Genomic DNA, 13,519 nt, shown 5'->3' on the forward strand with positions numbered 1-13,519 from the left:
GCAACAAACTTGATCAAACAAGTTCGCTGTAATCCGTTTCAACTTGTCATAGACTAAAATTGCCTTGACATAAAATCATTTTGGTATAGGTGAGTATTGACCGTCTCGTCATGATTATTCCTCCATCAGTCAACAGCCAAGCAAGACCCACTCTTCCTTCTGCCAATCAAATGAACCCTTTACTACCCTCGGCTTGATTCAGAGTTGTTCCACTCCTACCCCGTATTTTCCATCTTTTACCCTCCACTACTATTCTCGCTAAAAAATAAAAGCAGAGCATGTCGCAGGGTAAAGCATGTGTATCGGTTCAACACGGATTCACGCGCAAAAAGACACTGGCACAGTACGCTTTTACACTTCTTCGCGTGGCTTAATTTGTTCTCGGGCATGCTGCTAGGGCGTTATATCACTCTTTCCCCACCGCTTCTTCTGCCCTCCGATCGGAGCGAGGCTCTAGACACTCTTTGTCCCATGCATGTGAGAGGAAAAAGCAAAAATCAAGCAGGTCAAGTGCCCTTGAACGAAAACTCAATAAAGAAGACCTGATTATTTTTGCATCTTCAATGTCCGGCCAGCCCCGCAAGCCGGCCCCCCAATTATATACAAGGATTGGAATGGGCTCCACTTCTTTTTTTCTAGAATGAATGACTTACTCCTCTCACTTCCATCATCATTTTTTGAAACAGATATTGTCACCTTTTCCTCCCATCTCAAACACAATATAATCAATCATGACTTCTCCCGGTAACCATCACGATGAATTGCCAACTTCGCAACCTCATTATGCATTATTGCAACAAGACAACATCAAATTGTTCTCTGATGCAGGTTTCGATATGGACAAAATTCATCTAAAACGTAACGCTCCCGTCGCTTCTTTATACGAAGATGCAATCAAGAAAGAAGGTGCCGTCATTTCAAGCAGTGGTGCTTTGATCAACTTCAGTGGTAAGAAAACTGGTCGTTCGCCAAAGGACAAACGTGTCGTTTACGAAGATTCTTCAAAAGATGACGTTTGGTGGGGTCCCGTTAACATCAAGATGGACGAACACACTTTCGAAATTAATCGTGAACGTGCTATCGATTACCTAAACACCCGTGATGACATTTACGTCTTTGACGGTTTCGCTGGCTGGCATCCAAAGTACCGTATCAAAGTGCGCATCATTTGTGCTCGTGCTTACCATGCTCTCTTCATGCACAATATGTTGATCCGTCCAACAAGAGAAGAGTTGGAAAACTTTGGTGAACCTGATTTCATCATTTACAATGCTGGTCAATTCCCTGCTAACCGTTTCACAGCTGGTATGACATCTACAACATCTGTCGAAATCAACTTCAAACGTCGCGAGATGGTTATTTTGGGTACAGAATATGCTGGTGAAATGAAAAAGGGTATCTTCACCGTTATGCACTACTTACAACCCGTCAAATTCGGACAATTGTCTTTACACTCTAGTGCAAACGAAGGTGCTGATGGAGATGTTTCTCTTTTCTTCGGTTTATCCGGAACCGGAAAGACCACTTTGTCAGCTGATCCTCACCGTCGTTTGATCGGTGATGACGAACACGTTTGGTCAGACGATGGTGTGTTCAACATCGAAGGTGGTTGTTACGCAAAATGTATCGGATTGAGCGCTGAAAAGGAACCTGAAATTTTCAACGCTATCAGATTCGGATCCATTTTGGAAAACGTTTCTTTCGACCCTGTCACACGTACACCCGATTACGAAGACGCCCACTTGACAGAAAACACCCGTTGCGCATACCCAATTGATTTCATCCCTAACGCCAAGATTCCATGCGTTGCCGGATTGCCAAAGAACATCATCTTGCTCACATGCGATGCCTTTGGTGTTTTGCCTCCAGTCAGTAAATTGACTGCTGAACAAGCACAATACCACTTTATTGCTGGTTACACCTCCAAGACACCCGGAACAGAAGATGGTATCGTTGAGCCAAGCCCAACTTTCTCCACTTGTTACGGACAACCTTTCATCGTCTTGCACCCTCGTCGTTACGCCGCCATGTTGGCAGAACGTATGGGTAAGGTGAACGCAAACGCTTACCTCATCAACACCGGTTGGTCAGGAGGTCGTTTTGGTACCAAGAACGGTCGTCGTTGCCCATTGAAGTACACCCGTGCCATTTTGGACGCAATTCATTCTGGTGAATTGGCCAAAGCAGAATATGAAGATTTCCCAATCTTTAACCTAAAGGTACCTAAACAAGTCACAAACGTTCCATCAGAAATTTTGAACCCAAAGAATGCATGGCCCGAAAAGGCTGCTTTCGATACGGAAGTTAAGAAATTGGCCGGAATGTTCACAGACGCTTTCGAGAAGTACAAGGCTGACGTTAGCGAAGCCGTCGTTTCCGCTGGACCAAAAGTTTGATTAATCAGATATACACTTTTATTTGCTTTATGCTTTCATCTATTTATATCGTCAATGCACATATCGCTTAAAACCATTTGTGCGTTTATTGTGTTGTGCCTTGCTAGTGCTTAAGAAGAGAAGAGGTGATTGAGAAAGAATAAATCAACTGTTAAACAACTTTGCACACAAAAATATGAGGGTATGAATTAAATTATCGAATCATGTGACTATGAACCCAATTTGTGTTTTTCATATAAGTAGTTGCCTATTATTTCACTTCTCGCGGGGAGATGCCAGTGCTGTTGGTTTATCTTGAAGTATGAAGGGTGAATTAGGCATGGAAGCATCGTATTCGGTACTGCCGCCAAAAGGATCGCCTCCTTCCGAAGAAGCAGAGGTGAAGCCGGTCCATTGAGCGCTCAGAGAAGAATTAGGAGCGGCTAATGAGCCACCAGTATGTTGATGGGCATGATATTGTGGATGACTTCCCACATCATCTTCATGTGAAGCATGGACGACCTGAGGCCCCAGATCAAGACCTCCAATTCCTTCACTTGCACGTCTAAAATCACCGTGATCATCATCCAATCCACCAAACGAAACTCCCGATTCCACTTCAAGCTGTTGATGTGAATCATCCCAACTTTGATCAGTGCCTTCTCTTACGTGAGAAAGATCACGGTCATGTGCCGAGAGCATTCCACCGGCTTCGGTAGGTGACATTGATTTGTATGCTTTTGCAGAAGGATCACGTTTGCGTGAAAGTAAAGATGATGTCCATGTCGTATTACCAACATTTTTGGCTTCATTACTTGATCCACTTTCTTGTTTCGGTACAGATGTCAACTTCACAACATCATTGGAAGAGTTGTTCCTACCCAGAACCGAGTTTAAACGCCCACCAAGTTTGCCGATCGATTCACCTCGAGATCGAATGCTGGCCGTCTTCTGCTCTGCATTGCTGAACGAGTCCGATCGTCCGCTGGTATTGGCCAACGTTGGCCTTTCATCACTGTTGACCTTTGGCACACTACTCGAACTTGCACCACGCGAAGATGCCGGTCTTGAAGGCGGTTTAGAAACACTGGCAGACTTTGAATGATTCGGGAGAACTATTGATCCTCGTACTTTGGGAGAAGAATTGGCACGACCGCGTGTGGTGTTTGTGGCACCATTTGTAGAAGTTGCAGGAAGTGGTCTTGCGAATGAGCTGTTTGTACGATTGGTTGCCGGCTTCTCTTTGTATTGCAAAAGAGAAGCCTGTGTACCAGCTAGAATTTCGTATTGAGCTTTGACCCATTCCAGCTGCAAGTCGATATACTCTTTGACGATTCCTACACCTGAACCAGGACCTTCTTGTTCTGCTTCCGTTAAAATGGCAACCCTAGTTTCCACATCAGCAGATGCTTCTTCATATGTAGCTCTCGCTTGTCTTGCTTCATCTTCTAATTCACGTTTGTTCTCTCCCTTGTCTCTCGCCTTATCACGCTTTTTCTCCGCCGCTTCCATCTTTTCCCGTGCACTGTCACACACTTTTTCTGCCGATCGAAGTGAATCGATTGAAGCTTGTGTTCTTGCCAATCGGGTGAGTAAGGAGGAGGACAAGTTTTCTGTGAATTTTGATTGCGCTTGTCCCAATGCTAGGTGGACACTTGCAAGAAGGCCGAGATGTGAGCTATAGGCTTCATTTCGACTCAGGCAAGGTCCTTCTTTGCCTTCTGCTTTACCTGCTTTACTGTATGTAGGAGCACTTACAGCCATCGCTACTCCAAGTGCCTCCACAGGTAACACTTTATCCTTGCTTCCCGTAACGTTTTGTGATGCATCCTTTGCCGCTTCTCGTATTCTTTCGGGGCATGTTGGGTATATTGTAGCACATTTGTTGGATAATTCGTCCAATGTCATACTTGCTTCTAATGCATTGGCATGTTGCAACTCAAAAGGCAATGGCTTCTTTTTCGCCAAAGCAGAATGATATGCCTCTGCTGCATTGTACAGTCTCTCATTGGCTATCCTGCGTGCTTTTATATCTTTTGCTAAAGGCCTTCCTTCTTCTTCCTTTTCCTCTGTTGTTTGGGCTGGTGTATCCGCACTTCCAGCAATTTCTTTCTCTAAAGGACCATCTAATGAATCCTTTCGTTCGTCATTTGTTTGTGTGCCATCTTTGCCTCCTTTTCCTGGCCAGATCTTGAATTTGCTGCGTGAAGGTAAGCTTGGCATTGTGGGCATCTTTGCAAATTTCAATCAAGTAGCAAGCAGATGGAAAAGCAAAGAAGAGCAAAGGCAGTCGGGTTAATGCTTCCTTTACGGCATATGCATCGCCTCAATTACTTTGAACTAGAGATCGGATGATTGTAAGAGTTAAGATTTTGATCGTGTTAATCTTATACTTTTTATTTCCCCTCAAATGAATGCTGTTAATCATCTGATCTTATGTACGGTCATACGCATATGCATGCAGTAGTGCTCTTCTTTTGCAGGTCAAGGCATTCCTTCTATGCAGCAGCCTTGTCTGTTCATCTCTTTTGTTAGCAAGACTACTAATGTCAGGACCTCCTTTTATTGTTTCGGCCCCTGCTTGTACAAATACAAAAGCAAAGCCTACCTTAATTTCTCGGATATCTCAATTTTGTGGCTGATTTTATGGCGCATCAGCTTAAAGCCTGTGGGTGGTACCACTGTATTCTACGCCGACCAACACGTGATAAGCTATTAGCCCGACTTTTGTGTTGGAAACGCGTTATTAAGGATTGATTGGCTGGAGAGAGAGGCTGGCTAAAGAGTTGGCGGACATCTTCTCCATCTCCATCAACATTAGTTGCTCACCTTTACAACATACATTATATCATGCGTTCCACACAAGTACTACGGGTAACCATTCCAACCAGATTGGCAAGACCTGCTCAAGTATCAACATCAAGAGCAGATGCAAGAGCGCGAGCATTAGCACTATATCGTCAATATTATCGTTCTGCACCTGAAATCGTTTCTTTGTTTGCGATGGACATTCCACCTTCAACTTTAAGAGCAAAATATCGTCAAATGTTCGAAAAGAATCGTCATGTTGATGATTTGGCAGTGATTGATGTTATGTTACATAAAGGACAGGTCGAATTTCAAGAAACAATCAATGCTTGGAAACAGGTACCACATATGTTGAAATTGTTTGCCGAAGAAGAGGTGAGTATGAAAGATTCATGTCGAGGGAAAAGTATGCTGACATTCTGACCTTCTCATCATATTGCGCTATTGCTGCACCATTAGACACAACGTAAGTACTTGAAAGACTTCATTCTGTTCTACAAGCGAAACTGACAATCTTTTATTTCCCTTTACAGCACAACCCGTCACATTCCTAGAGAAGTTCTACGCCACTAAAGATGAAGGAAGATCGGTAACCGGCAAAGGATTCTAGAGAGACTTAAATCGCTGTCGTTACCATCTCTATCTGTAATAGGTCACGACTTGCAATATATACACTTTGATCATATGCTGACGTTTTCAGCATTGCAGTACTTTCGAAAATGGGCGATAACTGAGTGATTCTGTGAGAATTATGATTGCAGGAGCCTCCTCACCTGGATATATGCGTACTTGAACTCCTCATCTTGAACTGATTGATGTTCGCTAGCACACTCCTCTCAAAGTAGGAACAATTTTATTCGAGGTATCTATCTATGAACGATTGTTGACAAGAAATGATGTACATATGCGATTGAGAGTGAAAAAGAGAAAAAGAAGAGCAAAGCGTATTACGGGTATGAATGCAGTAGGGTATACCAAAGAGAGAAAAAGAAAAGAGTTACGAAAGACAAACAAAGCAAAATGAGATCAGGCATTTTACGTATTGGCCGATTTGGCCATCCTATTCAAAGTTTCTTCAAATCTGACAGATGTATAACTTGATTCAACGGGTGATGGTGCTGCTGAACGATCACAAGACATGTTTAATCTCCTTTCGCCCATCTTTCTTCCGCCGATCAAACGGGACGATAAGAGGTTGCTGGATGATTGACTACGTTCGAATGGTTTTCCCTCAAACGTGTCATCACCTTGTTGAAATTGAACACGCTGAGCACTTTTTTGTGAAAGGGTGTTGTTCGGGATCCGATCGCTGATCGGAACACGAAAAACGTTGGTTGCATCATTCTCTGATGCTCGTCTTCCATAATCACTAGTTGTTTGTGGTGTGGCAGGACGTTGTCCTCCCCATGTCCTTTGGTAGCTGTTAGGTGCACTGAAGTACTGAATCGTTCGTGGACATAGACGCGCTTCTAATTCATCATCATCAATCCCTTGCGAGCATTGTGAGCTAGCCTGAGATTTGGTAGTAGGTGAAGTTGACACAAATCCACGATGATAAGAGAGTGCAGAAGGAGAACGTGAAGGTGTGGCAGGAGGAAGACTAGTTTGTGAACTTGAAGGTCTTCGAACGGCAAAATCTTCTTGAGAAGGTGAAAATAATTCATCCAGCGAAGAAACAACTTTTGCAGCAAGTTCTTTATTTCTATTTGATTCTGCTTTTCTCCATGAATCCATTGAATCTGAAACGGCTCCCAAACAACTTTCTTCGTCTAATCCAATAGCAATACGCGCTTCAGTTGCAAAAGTTGATGATCTTGCGCATTCTTCCATTATTGTTTCTTCTCCTAACAATGTTGCTGCCCTTGCTGCTGCATGTCTATTTGCCGTTGGTACATTACACATGTATTTCAATAATTCCCTTTGTTCTCTTGCGCGTTCTTGTTTGATCCTTAAAATGGATTCATAATGTTCCCTTTCTTCAGTGGGAGCATGATGATCGTTTGAGTAATTGAACGAATCAGAATAAGAAGATGAAGTTGAAAATAATCCTCTTGATGTCATATTTTGATCACCGTGAGTTGAAAGAGGTGGTGATGATGATGTATTTCAGGAGAAGATGATGGGTGGCAATCAAATTGTAACGGAGGCAGTGTGTTTATTTCAGCTCTACACAATAAATGACGGAACAGTCTGTAGAATGCAGGTCCGAAGCCAGTAATAACACCAGCAGCAACAAAATTGCATATATGATGTGGCGCAGTTATACAAAAGGGCGTAAAGCAAAAAGTCTGTGTTTGTGTGTGTTTGTTCTCCGATTGGCCATTTATACTTTTTTTCTTTTCAAAAATGTCTTTCAACTTTCCGGATCGATCGCATAATTGTTGGATCATATATTTTACCCCTTGTACTGAAAGACTGCCTGGCATAATATTTGTTTGTTTTCAAACAATTCAACTCTTTTAAAAAGGTAGCGAACGGAAATCCGCTTCATGACGGATCGCAATGGATTGGGCGTATTTTACACACTTTGACGCGTTTTCATTCAAATTCATCAATCACCGCACACCACACACATTGTCAGACAAGGAAAAGATTGCATTGAAAGCGGACGACCAAACCCGCATTCCGAACACTTTTGAGGGGTGGAATAAAAGAAGAAATCATAAAAGAGAAAGAATGAACAAGATATTGAGATTGACATCTTGCTCGAATGGCGACGAAGAAAAGAATGAAAGAAAAAGTGACTAATAATTCATAAACAAAAAGAAAGGGGGGGGGGGATCATTAAGCGAGAACACATACTTATTCTTCAGCAGCAGCGGGAGCTTGAGCAGCGTCATTACGTTCAAATTCACGCAACACATCCAATGCTTCGGCAACCTTTGCATCCAAAGCCTCCGTATCTTCGAGCAAATGCAACAATTCACTAACGGGCAATTCCAAAATCATACCAGTCAATTTACCGGCCAATTCAGAGTGACTTGCAGCAATCTTTGGGTAAATAGCCTCACCCAACATTTGCTTTTGCTCTTCAGGTCCTGCATTGGCCAAAGCAGCAGCGGTGAGAGCAGGTTGTCCGTTAGGAGATGCTTGAGGACGACCGGGACGAGCACCTGCTGGTGGAACTGCTCCACGGGGTGCCATTTGTCCGGGCATAGGTTGACCGGGACGAGGACCGCCTTGTCCGCCCATACCACCGTTCACCATTCCAGGTCGGACACCGCCTGGCATACCGCCAGCATTTGGTGCACCACGTGGACGAGGTGGTCTGTAGCCTTGAGGAGGCATCATTCCACCACCTGGGAATTGTTGTGGACCTTGACCGTATGGCATTCCCATTCCTTGAGGCATCATTCCAGCAGGAGCATAACGAGGACGTTGCATCATTCCACCTCCAGGTTGACCAGGGAAGCCAGGTTGGGGGTAGTACATTGGTTGACCAGGGTAACCTGGCATACCACCTGCAGCAGCAGCTTGTTGTTGCAAACGCAATTGGTTACGTTGCATGATTTGAGCTTCCAATTGTTGACGACGTGTCTCTTTGCGTTGAGCTAAAGCGACGTAGAGGGGCTTGTTGTCCATCATCTTACCGTTCATCTCAGCAACGGCTTTGTTTGCTTCATCTGGAGCAGAGTAGCAAACGAAACCGAAGCCACGAGAGATACCTGAGGGAGCACGCATGATCTTGCATGAAGTGATGGTACCGTAAGGTGCAAATTCTTCACGCAAACGTTCGTCATCGAATTCTTCAGGAATGTTTTTGAGGTAAAGGTTAACACCCTCGAATTTAGACAACTTTTCGTTCTTGGCAGCTTCGTAAGAACGACGTAATTCTTCTTCACGTTCAGTCTTCTTTTGAGCACGAGCGACGAACAATTTTTGACCGTGGAAGTCGATATCGTGCAAGTCAGTGACTGCATTTTGAGCGGAATCATGGTTTTCGTAGTTAACAAAACCGAATCCTCTGCTCTTACCATCCTCATCAATGGATAAAGCGCATGAAGTGATGGGACCGAATTTAGTGAACAATGCTTCGAACTCTTCAGGAGTCACTTCAGGGTCAACGTTCTTGGCATAAACGTTAGTGAAACGAGCTTTGGCTTCTTCAATCTTTTGCAAACGCTCCTTCTTGGGGATGTGGTTACCGACGTAAACCTTTTTGTCGTTCAACAACATTCCGTTGACGTGCTCGATGGCGTTGTCAGCGGCTTCTTGGGTTTCGTAATGGACGAAACCGTAACCTAAGCTACCGGCCTCACCAACAGCAACCTTGCAAGACAAAATGTTACCGAAAGCGGAGAATGTATCGTGCAAAGCCTTGTTGTCAATACCTTCATCCAAATTCTTGATAAAGATGTTACCTTGACCAGTTCTACGCAAGGCAGGGTCACGTTGAGACCACATGATACGGCAAGGACGACCGCGGATCAAAGAGTAGTTCAATTGTTCCATTGCACGTTCTCCATCGTTAGAGTTGAGGAAGTTGACGTATGCGTAACCCAAAGAACGACGGGTGACGGCATCACGACAAACACGGATACTGGAAACAGGACCGATCATGTTGAAAATTTCGAACAACATGGCTTCAGTCACGCTTGGGTCTAATTCACCAACGTACAATGAAGTGTTGGGTTGAGAGCCATCGTTTGCAGCTTGACTGGCTTGTTGTTTGGCAGTAGTGGCTGCAGCTGATTTGGGAGAAGAGGCGCCATTGGTAGCTGCAGTTTCACCGGCAGCCGGCTGCTCGGTCTTTCCGTTTGTGGAAGGCAATTCAGCCGCTTGAACAGCAGGAGAAACGGTTGCTGACATGTTGTTGATGATGATAGAATGAGAAAGGATGAAAAGAAGAAGTTATAATTTAAAATACAATTCGTCTTTTTTGGCTTTTATGTGTGGTCGGGAAGAAGGTGAATCAAGATCAAAACGCCTCCAATACAATCTTTGTGCTTTTCCAAATTTTCAACTTTTTTTGAGTTTTTTTTGCGTAAAGTTAAGTTTGATCAACTGAACAGTTGTCAAACCGTTTTTGGATTTTTTTGGATTTTTGTGATGTGATGGAAAAGGGAAAGGATTTTAAACGTTTGGCATCCTCATTCTATTTCCAGCGAGCGCGAGAGAAAAAAAATTATTTCATGCAAGCCTAAACAGTTGCTCAGGTTTTTTTTTTCTCTCCTCCTTCAGCCCTGAAACGCCAACCAAATTTCCCTATCGAAGCGCGCATTTACACGTACACACACGCCCTTTGTTTGCCTTTTTTATTTTCTCTCATTTGACACGCGAGCGCGAAAGAAGGCACGAGTACTTTATTCGGTATGCAGTCAATTATATTCATGACTCTACCGCTGCAAGAGAATAAGCTCTAAGCATGTCACAAAATTAACATCTTTTGCTGGAAGTGGTGATAAAGATTGCATGTAGACAAAAGATATGAATGACAGTGTTTTATGATAGTACAATTATATGATCAAGCATTTACATCTATGAGGTTTCTTGAACGACTCCCACTTGAGCCGCACGCAAAACTCGGTCCTTGATACGGAAACCAACCTTTGAACATTCCAAAACTGTTCCTGGCTCTTTGCCGGGTACGGGTGCTTGGAACATAGCTTCATGCTCTTGAGGGTTGAATTTCTCTCCAGTAGGATCAAATACGGTCACACCGTGTAATTTCAACATATCCAAAATCGATTTTGAAGTTAATTCCACTCCGCTGTATAGCTCAGAAATGGCTCTTCTTGGATCATCCAACGATTTTGCATCTTCAGGTGCCTTGCGTAGAGGCTCAGGTACAGAACGTAAGGCCAAATTGAGAATATCAAGAGATGAGGTGAGATCTCTTGCAAACTTTGTGATAGCATAGTCACCTGCTTGTGACTTTTCCTCTTGAGCACGTCTTTGTGCGTTTTGCAAATCGGCTTTTCCATACAATACTGCATCCGTTAGTTCCTTTATTTTGACATCCTTTTCTTTTATTGTTGCCTGTAGTTTGTCCAATTCACTTGCTTCTCCTGCTGATTCTGCCTTTCCGTCTTTTGCACCCATTGCTTCACCTGCTGCTTTGTTCTCTGTCTCTTTCTTTTCTTCAGCAGTTTGTTGCACTCTTGAAGAAGTAGAGAATGGTGTCCGTAGCATTGGTTGAGTAGCCATTCGGGATGGCATGGACATCCAGCCGGCAGAACGCATAGCAGTAGTAGTGGCGGCTGCTCCACTTGACCAAGAGCTAGTCGATGTGGATTTGATGGCCTGTGAGAGAGGTCTGGATACTGATGGAGTGATACGCATGATTTGTCGGATTTTCTGAGTATAGCGTTGGTGATTACAACGCAAGATGTCAAGTTACCGGCAATAAGAAGATTATGCTATCCTAAATCAATCGTTCGCACATGTAAGCGTAATCGAACAATATCGTACCTTCCATTTACCTCCGCTTCCAAAAATCAAAGAATAATTTTTATTTCACGTGATTACCTCCATTTCGGCTTAACTCTAATCCCTGCCTAATGGCGTAATGAATAATGAATGATATGGACCAACACAGCTTTTCATAAAATTTAAACAATCGGAGACTGCACTTTGGCCAAGGAAAGACAATTTTATTAAATTTTAGCCAGCGCAGCGGTGTGTAGGCAGGCGTTTAATACAGTGTACATCCACATACGCTAGCCGAATCTTCTAGTAAAAAGCAAAAGGGTTACAATCAGTGTAAAGTTGGTTTGAAAGGTGTGACGCATCATTATGCGCTGCGCACGCAAAATGTGCCAGGGCCAATAGTTAGAATTGGAGAAGGAACGAATTAATGAATGCTTCAGCCTCTTGTGTTGCCTATCCAATTGTGGAATTCATTTGAGCTTTTGCATGCACACACACACACACACACACACACACAAAGATAGCCAGCAACTAAATCATATCAAAACTGTGCTCCGCTTTAGACCGACATCATATCTTCTCCACCATCACATTTTGATACACAATTGGAGTTTATACCACTCATCACACATCATAATCATCAACAAATATGGCAGCTCAATTGCAACAATTCCAACAAAAGGCAGAGTACTTTGTCAGCCAAGTGAGTAGGATAAAAAGGAAATAGACTGATAAGTGATAGCAAACTGACATTCTCTACCTCTCCATCTCCCTCTTACTCCTGCTATAGATTGACAAAGAGGTAAGTTGCTTCCCACCAAAGACACTCTATGCTAGAGAGCCGAATTGCTAACATATACGCCCAATCTGTCCTCCTCCACAGCTCTCCAAATACCCTCAATTGAACAAACTTGAACAAAACATTGGTATCCCACAAGCAAAGGCATATGGAGCAATTGGTGCATTCGCTTTGTTCACCCTATTGGTCTTCTTCAACATCTTTGCCGGCTTCCTTACCAACTTGATCGGTTTCTTCTTGCCTGCATACTTTTCCATGAAGGCTCTTGATTCTCCTCAACCACAAGATGACGTTCAATGGCTCACTTATTGGGTCGTCTTTGGATTCTTCAACTTTATCGAAACATTCGTTGATGTTATCCTTCACTTTGTACCAATGTACTACACTTTCAAGACATTGGCCATCGTTTGGTTGATGTTGCCTCAAACTCAAGGAGCAAAGATTGTTTACACCCGTTTAGTCAGACCTTTGCTAGCCCAAGGAACAAAGGCAACATCTGCACCAGCCGCTGGATCTGCTCATGTTCATGCCGAATAAAAAGCGAAAAAGGAGATGTGTGAACTCGAATGAAAGGGATGCTGTGGTCAAACGATTTGTAGCCCGGATGGAGAGTTTTGGTATGTTTGTTCAGCAGCAGGATCGTCCATGGATTGGTACGTTCTTGTTGTTAGATGCAGTTGCTACAAATCGCTACGATCACTGTGTTCATTTTACTTTGAGTTCTGACGACGTTGATTTTATCCAATAATCTCAATTTATCACGAATTCGGTCCCCCTTTCTCTATTCCGGGAGGGAGCTGGTTAATGTTTCATGCACTTTTTCCATACGTCAATCTAGTCACCATATCATCTTTTGCACATTCCATCCCATCTTTCCTCCATCAATCCGGTTTATCTACAAATCAAAATGCTCTTTTCCAAAAAAAACAATCAGATAAAAGTGGAGATTCAAATGCAATTATCGGGGATCCACTGCAAGCGAGACGTCATTCTATGGATCATCAAATTGCAAAAGGTCTACTACCCCACTTCCTAAATTCTTCCTTATCCATTTTTCCACCTTGTTGAATGTGAATTGTTATTGTTTTTCCCTTTTGTCTGATTGAGACAAAATCAAAAAGAGTATACGCTTTTCTCGTCTATTCTTCGTATTGATCTTTTTCTTTCT

The 13,519-nt window shown here is 43.2% G+C and overlaps 7 protein-coding genes across 7 annotated transcripts; 3 read left to right on the plus strand and 4 right to left on the minus strand.

The window, feature by feature from the left end:
- Positions 1-341: 341 nt before the first annotated feature.
- FA14DRAFT_41796 (putative phosphoenolpyruvate carboxykinase) lies at positions 342-2,549 on the plus strand. Its single transcript, XM_025502319.1, has one exon. The coding sequence runs from the start codon at positions 732-734 to the stop codon at positions 2,394-2,396; it is 1,665 nt and encodes a 554-aa protein (XP_025355736.1). The 5' UTR covers positions 342-731; the 3' UTR covers positions 2,397-2,549.
- A 102-nt stretch (positions 2,550-2,651) lies between these two features.
- FA14DRAFT_172075 (uncharacterized protein) lies at positions 2,652-4,607 on the minus strand (the record flags this gene model as incomplete). The annotated part of the gene is made up of 1 exon (XM_025500375.1): positions 2,652-4,607. One exon carries the CDS (start codon positions 4,605-4,607, stop codon positions 2,652-2,654), a length of 1,956 nt encoding a protein of 651 aa, XP_025355737.1.
- A 409-nt stretch (positions 4,608-5,016) lies between these two features.
- Positions 5,017-5,836, plus strand: FA14DRAFT_160583 (uncharacterized protein). Its single transcript, XM_025498739.1, has 3 exons — positions 5,017-5,558; positions 5,643-5,649; positions 5,717-5,836. Exons 1-3 carry the CDS (start codon positions 5,226-5,228, stop codon positions 5,791-5,793), a joined length of 417 nt encoding a protein of 138 aa, XP_025355738.1. The 5' UTR covers positions 5,017-5,225; the 3' UTR covers positions 5,794-5,836.
- Positions 5,837-6,102: 266 nt separating this feature from the next.
- FA14DRAFT_184620 (uncharacterized protein) lies at positions 6,103-7,427 on the minus strand. The gene has a single exon (XM_025501400.1). The coding sequence runs from the start codon at positions 7,242-7,244 to the stop codon at positions 6,219-6,221; it is 1,026 nt and encodes a 341-aa protein (XP_025355739.1). The 5' UTR covers positions 7,245-7,427; the 3' UTR covers positions 6,103-6,218.
- A 512-nt stretch (positions 7,428-7,939) lies between these two features.
- Positions 7,940-10,214, minus strand: FA14DRAFT_160584 (polyadenylate binding protein). Its single transcript, XM_025498740.1, has one exon. It carries the CDS (start codon positions 9,990-9,992, stop codon positions 7,986-7,988), a length of 2,007 nt encoding a protein of 668 aa, XP_025355740.1. The 5' UTR covers positions 9,993-10,214; the 3' UTR covers positions 7,940-7,985.
- Positions 10,215-10,521: 307 nt separating this feature from the next.
- Positions 10,522-11,485, minus strand: FA14DRAFT_160585 (GrpE-domain-containing protein). The gene has a single exon (XM_025498741.1). The coding sequence runs from the start codon at positions 11,463-11,465 to the stop codon at positions 10,662-10,664; it is 804 nt and encodes a 267-aa protein (XP_025355741.1). The 5' UTR covers positions 11,466-11,485; the 3' UTR covers positions 10,522-10,661.
- Positions 11,486-12,201: 716 nt separating this feature from the next.
- Positions 12,202-12,888, plus strand: FA14DRAFT_154854 (uncharacterized protein; the record flags this gene model as incomplete). Its single annotated transcript, XM_025497712.1, has 3 exons — positions 12,202-12,255; positions 12,343-12,354; positions 12,436-12,888. 3 exons carry the CDS (start codon positions 12,202-12,204, stop codon positions 12,886-12,888), a joined length of 519 nt encoding a protein of 172 aa, XP_025355742.1.
- Between the last annotated feature and the right edge of the window lie 631 nt (positions 12,889-13,519).

Source organism: Meira miltonrushii (assembly GCF_003144205.1).
Source record: "Meira miltonrushii strain MCA 3882 unplaced genomic scaffold FA14scaffold_2, whole genome shotgun sequence".
Taxonomy (NCBI): domain Eukaryota; kingdom Fungi; phylum Basidiomycota; class Exobasidiomycetes; order Exobasidiales; family Brachybasidiaceae; genus Meira; species Meira miltonrushii.

What these genes read in the sequence shown, in the direction of transcription:
- FA14DRAFT_160584 (XM_025498740.1), bottom strand. Translation starts at nt 9,992, where the DNA reads ATGTCAGCAACCGTTTCTCCTGCTGTTCAAGCGGCTGAATTGCCTTCC.
- FA14DRAFT_41796 (XM_025502319.1), top strand. Translation starts at nt 732, where the DNA reads ATGACTTCTCCCGGTAACCATCACGATGAATTGCCAACTTCGCAACCT.
- FA14DRAFT_184620 (XM_025501400.1), bottom strand. Translation starts at nt 7,244, where the DNA reads ATGACATCAAGAGGATTATTTTCAACTTCATCTTCTTATTCTGATTCG.
- FA14DRAFT_160583 (XM_025498739.1), top strand. Translation starts at nt 5,226, where the DNA reads ATGCGTTCCACACAAGTACTACGGGTAACCATTCCAACCAGATTGGCA.
- FA14DRAFT_160585 (XM_025498741.1), bottom strand. Translation starts at nt 11,465, where the DNA reads ATGCGTATCACTCCATCAGTATCCAGACCTCTCTCACAGGCCATCAAA.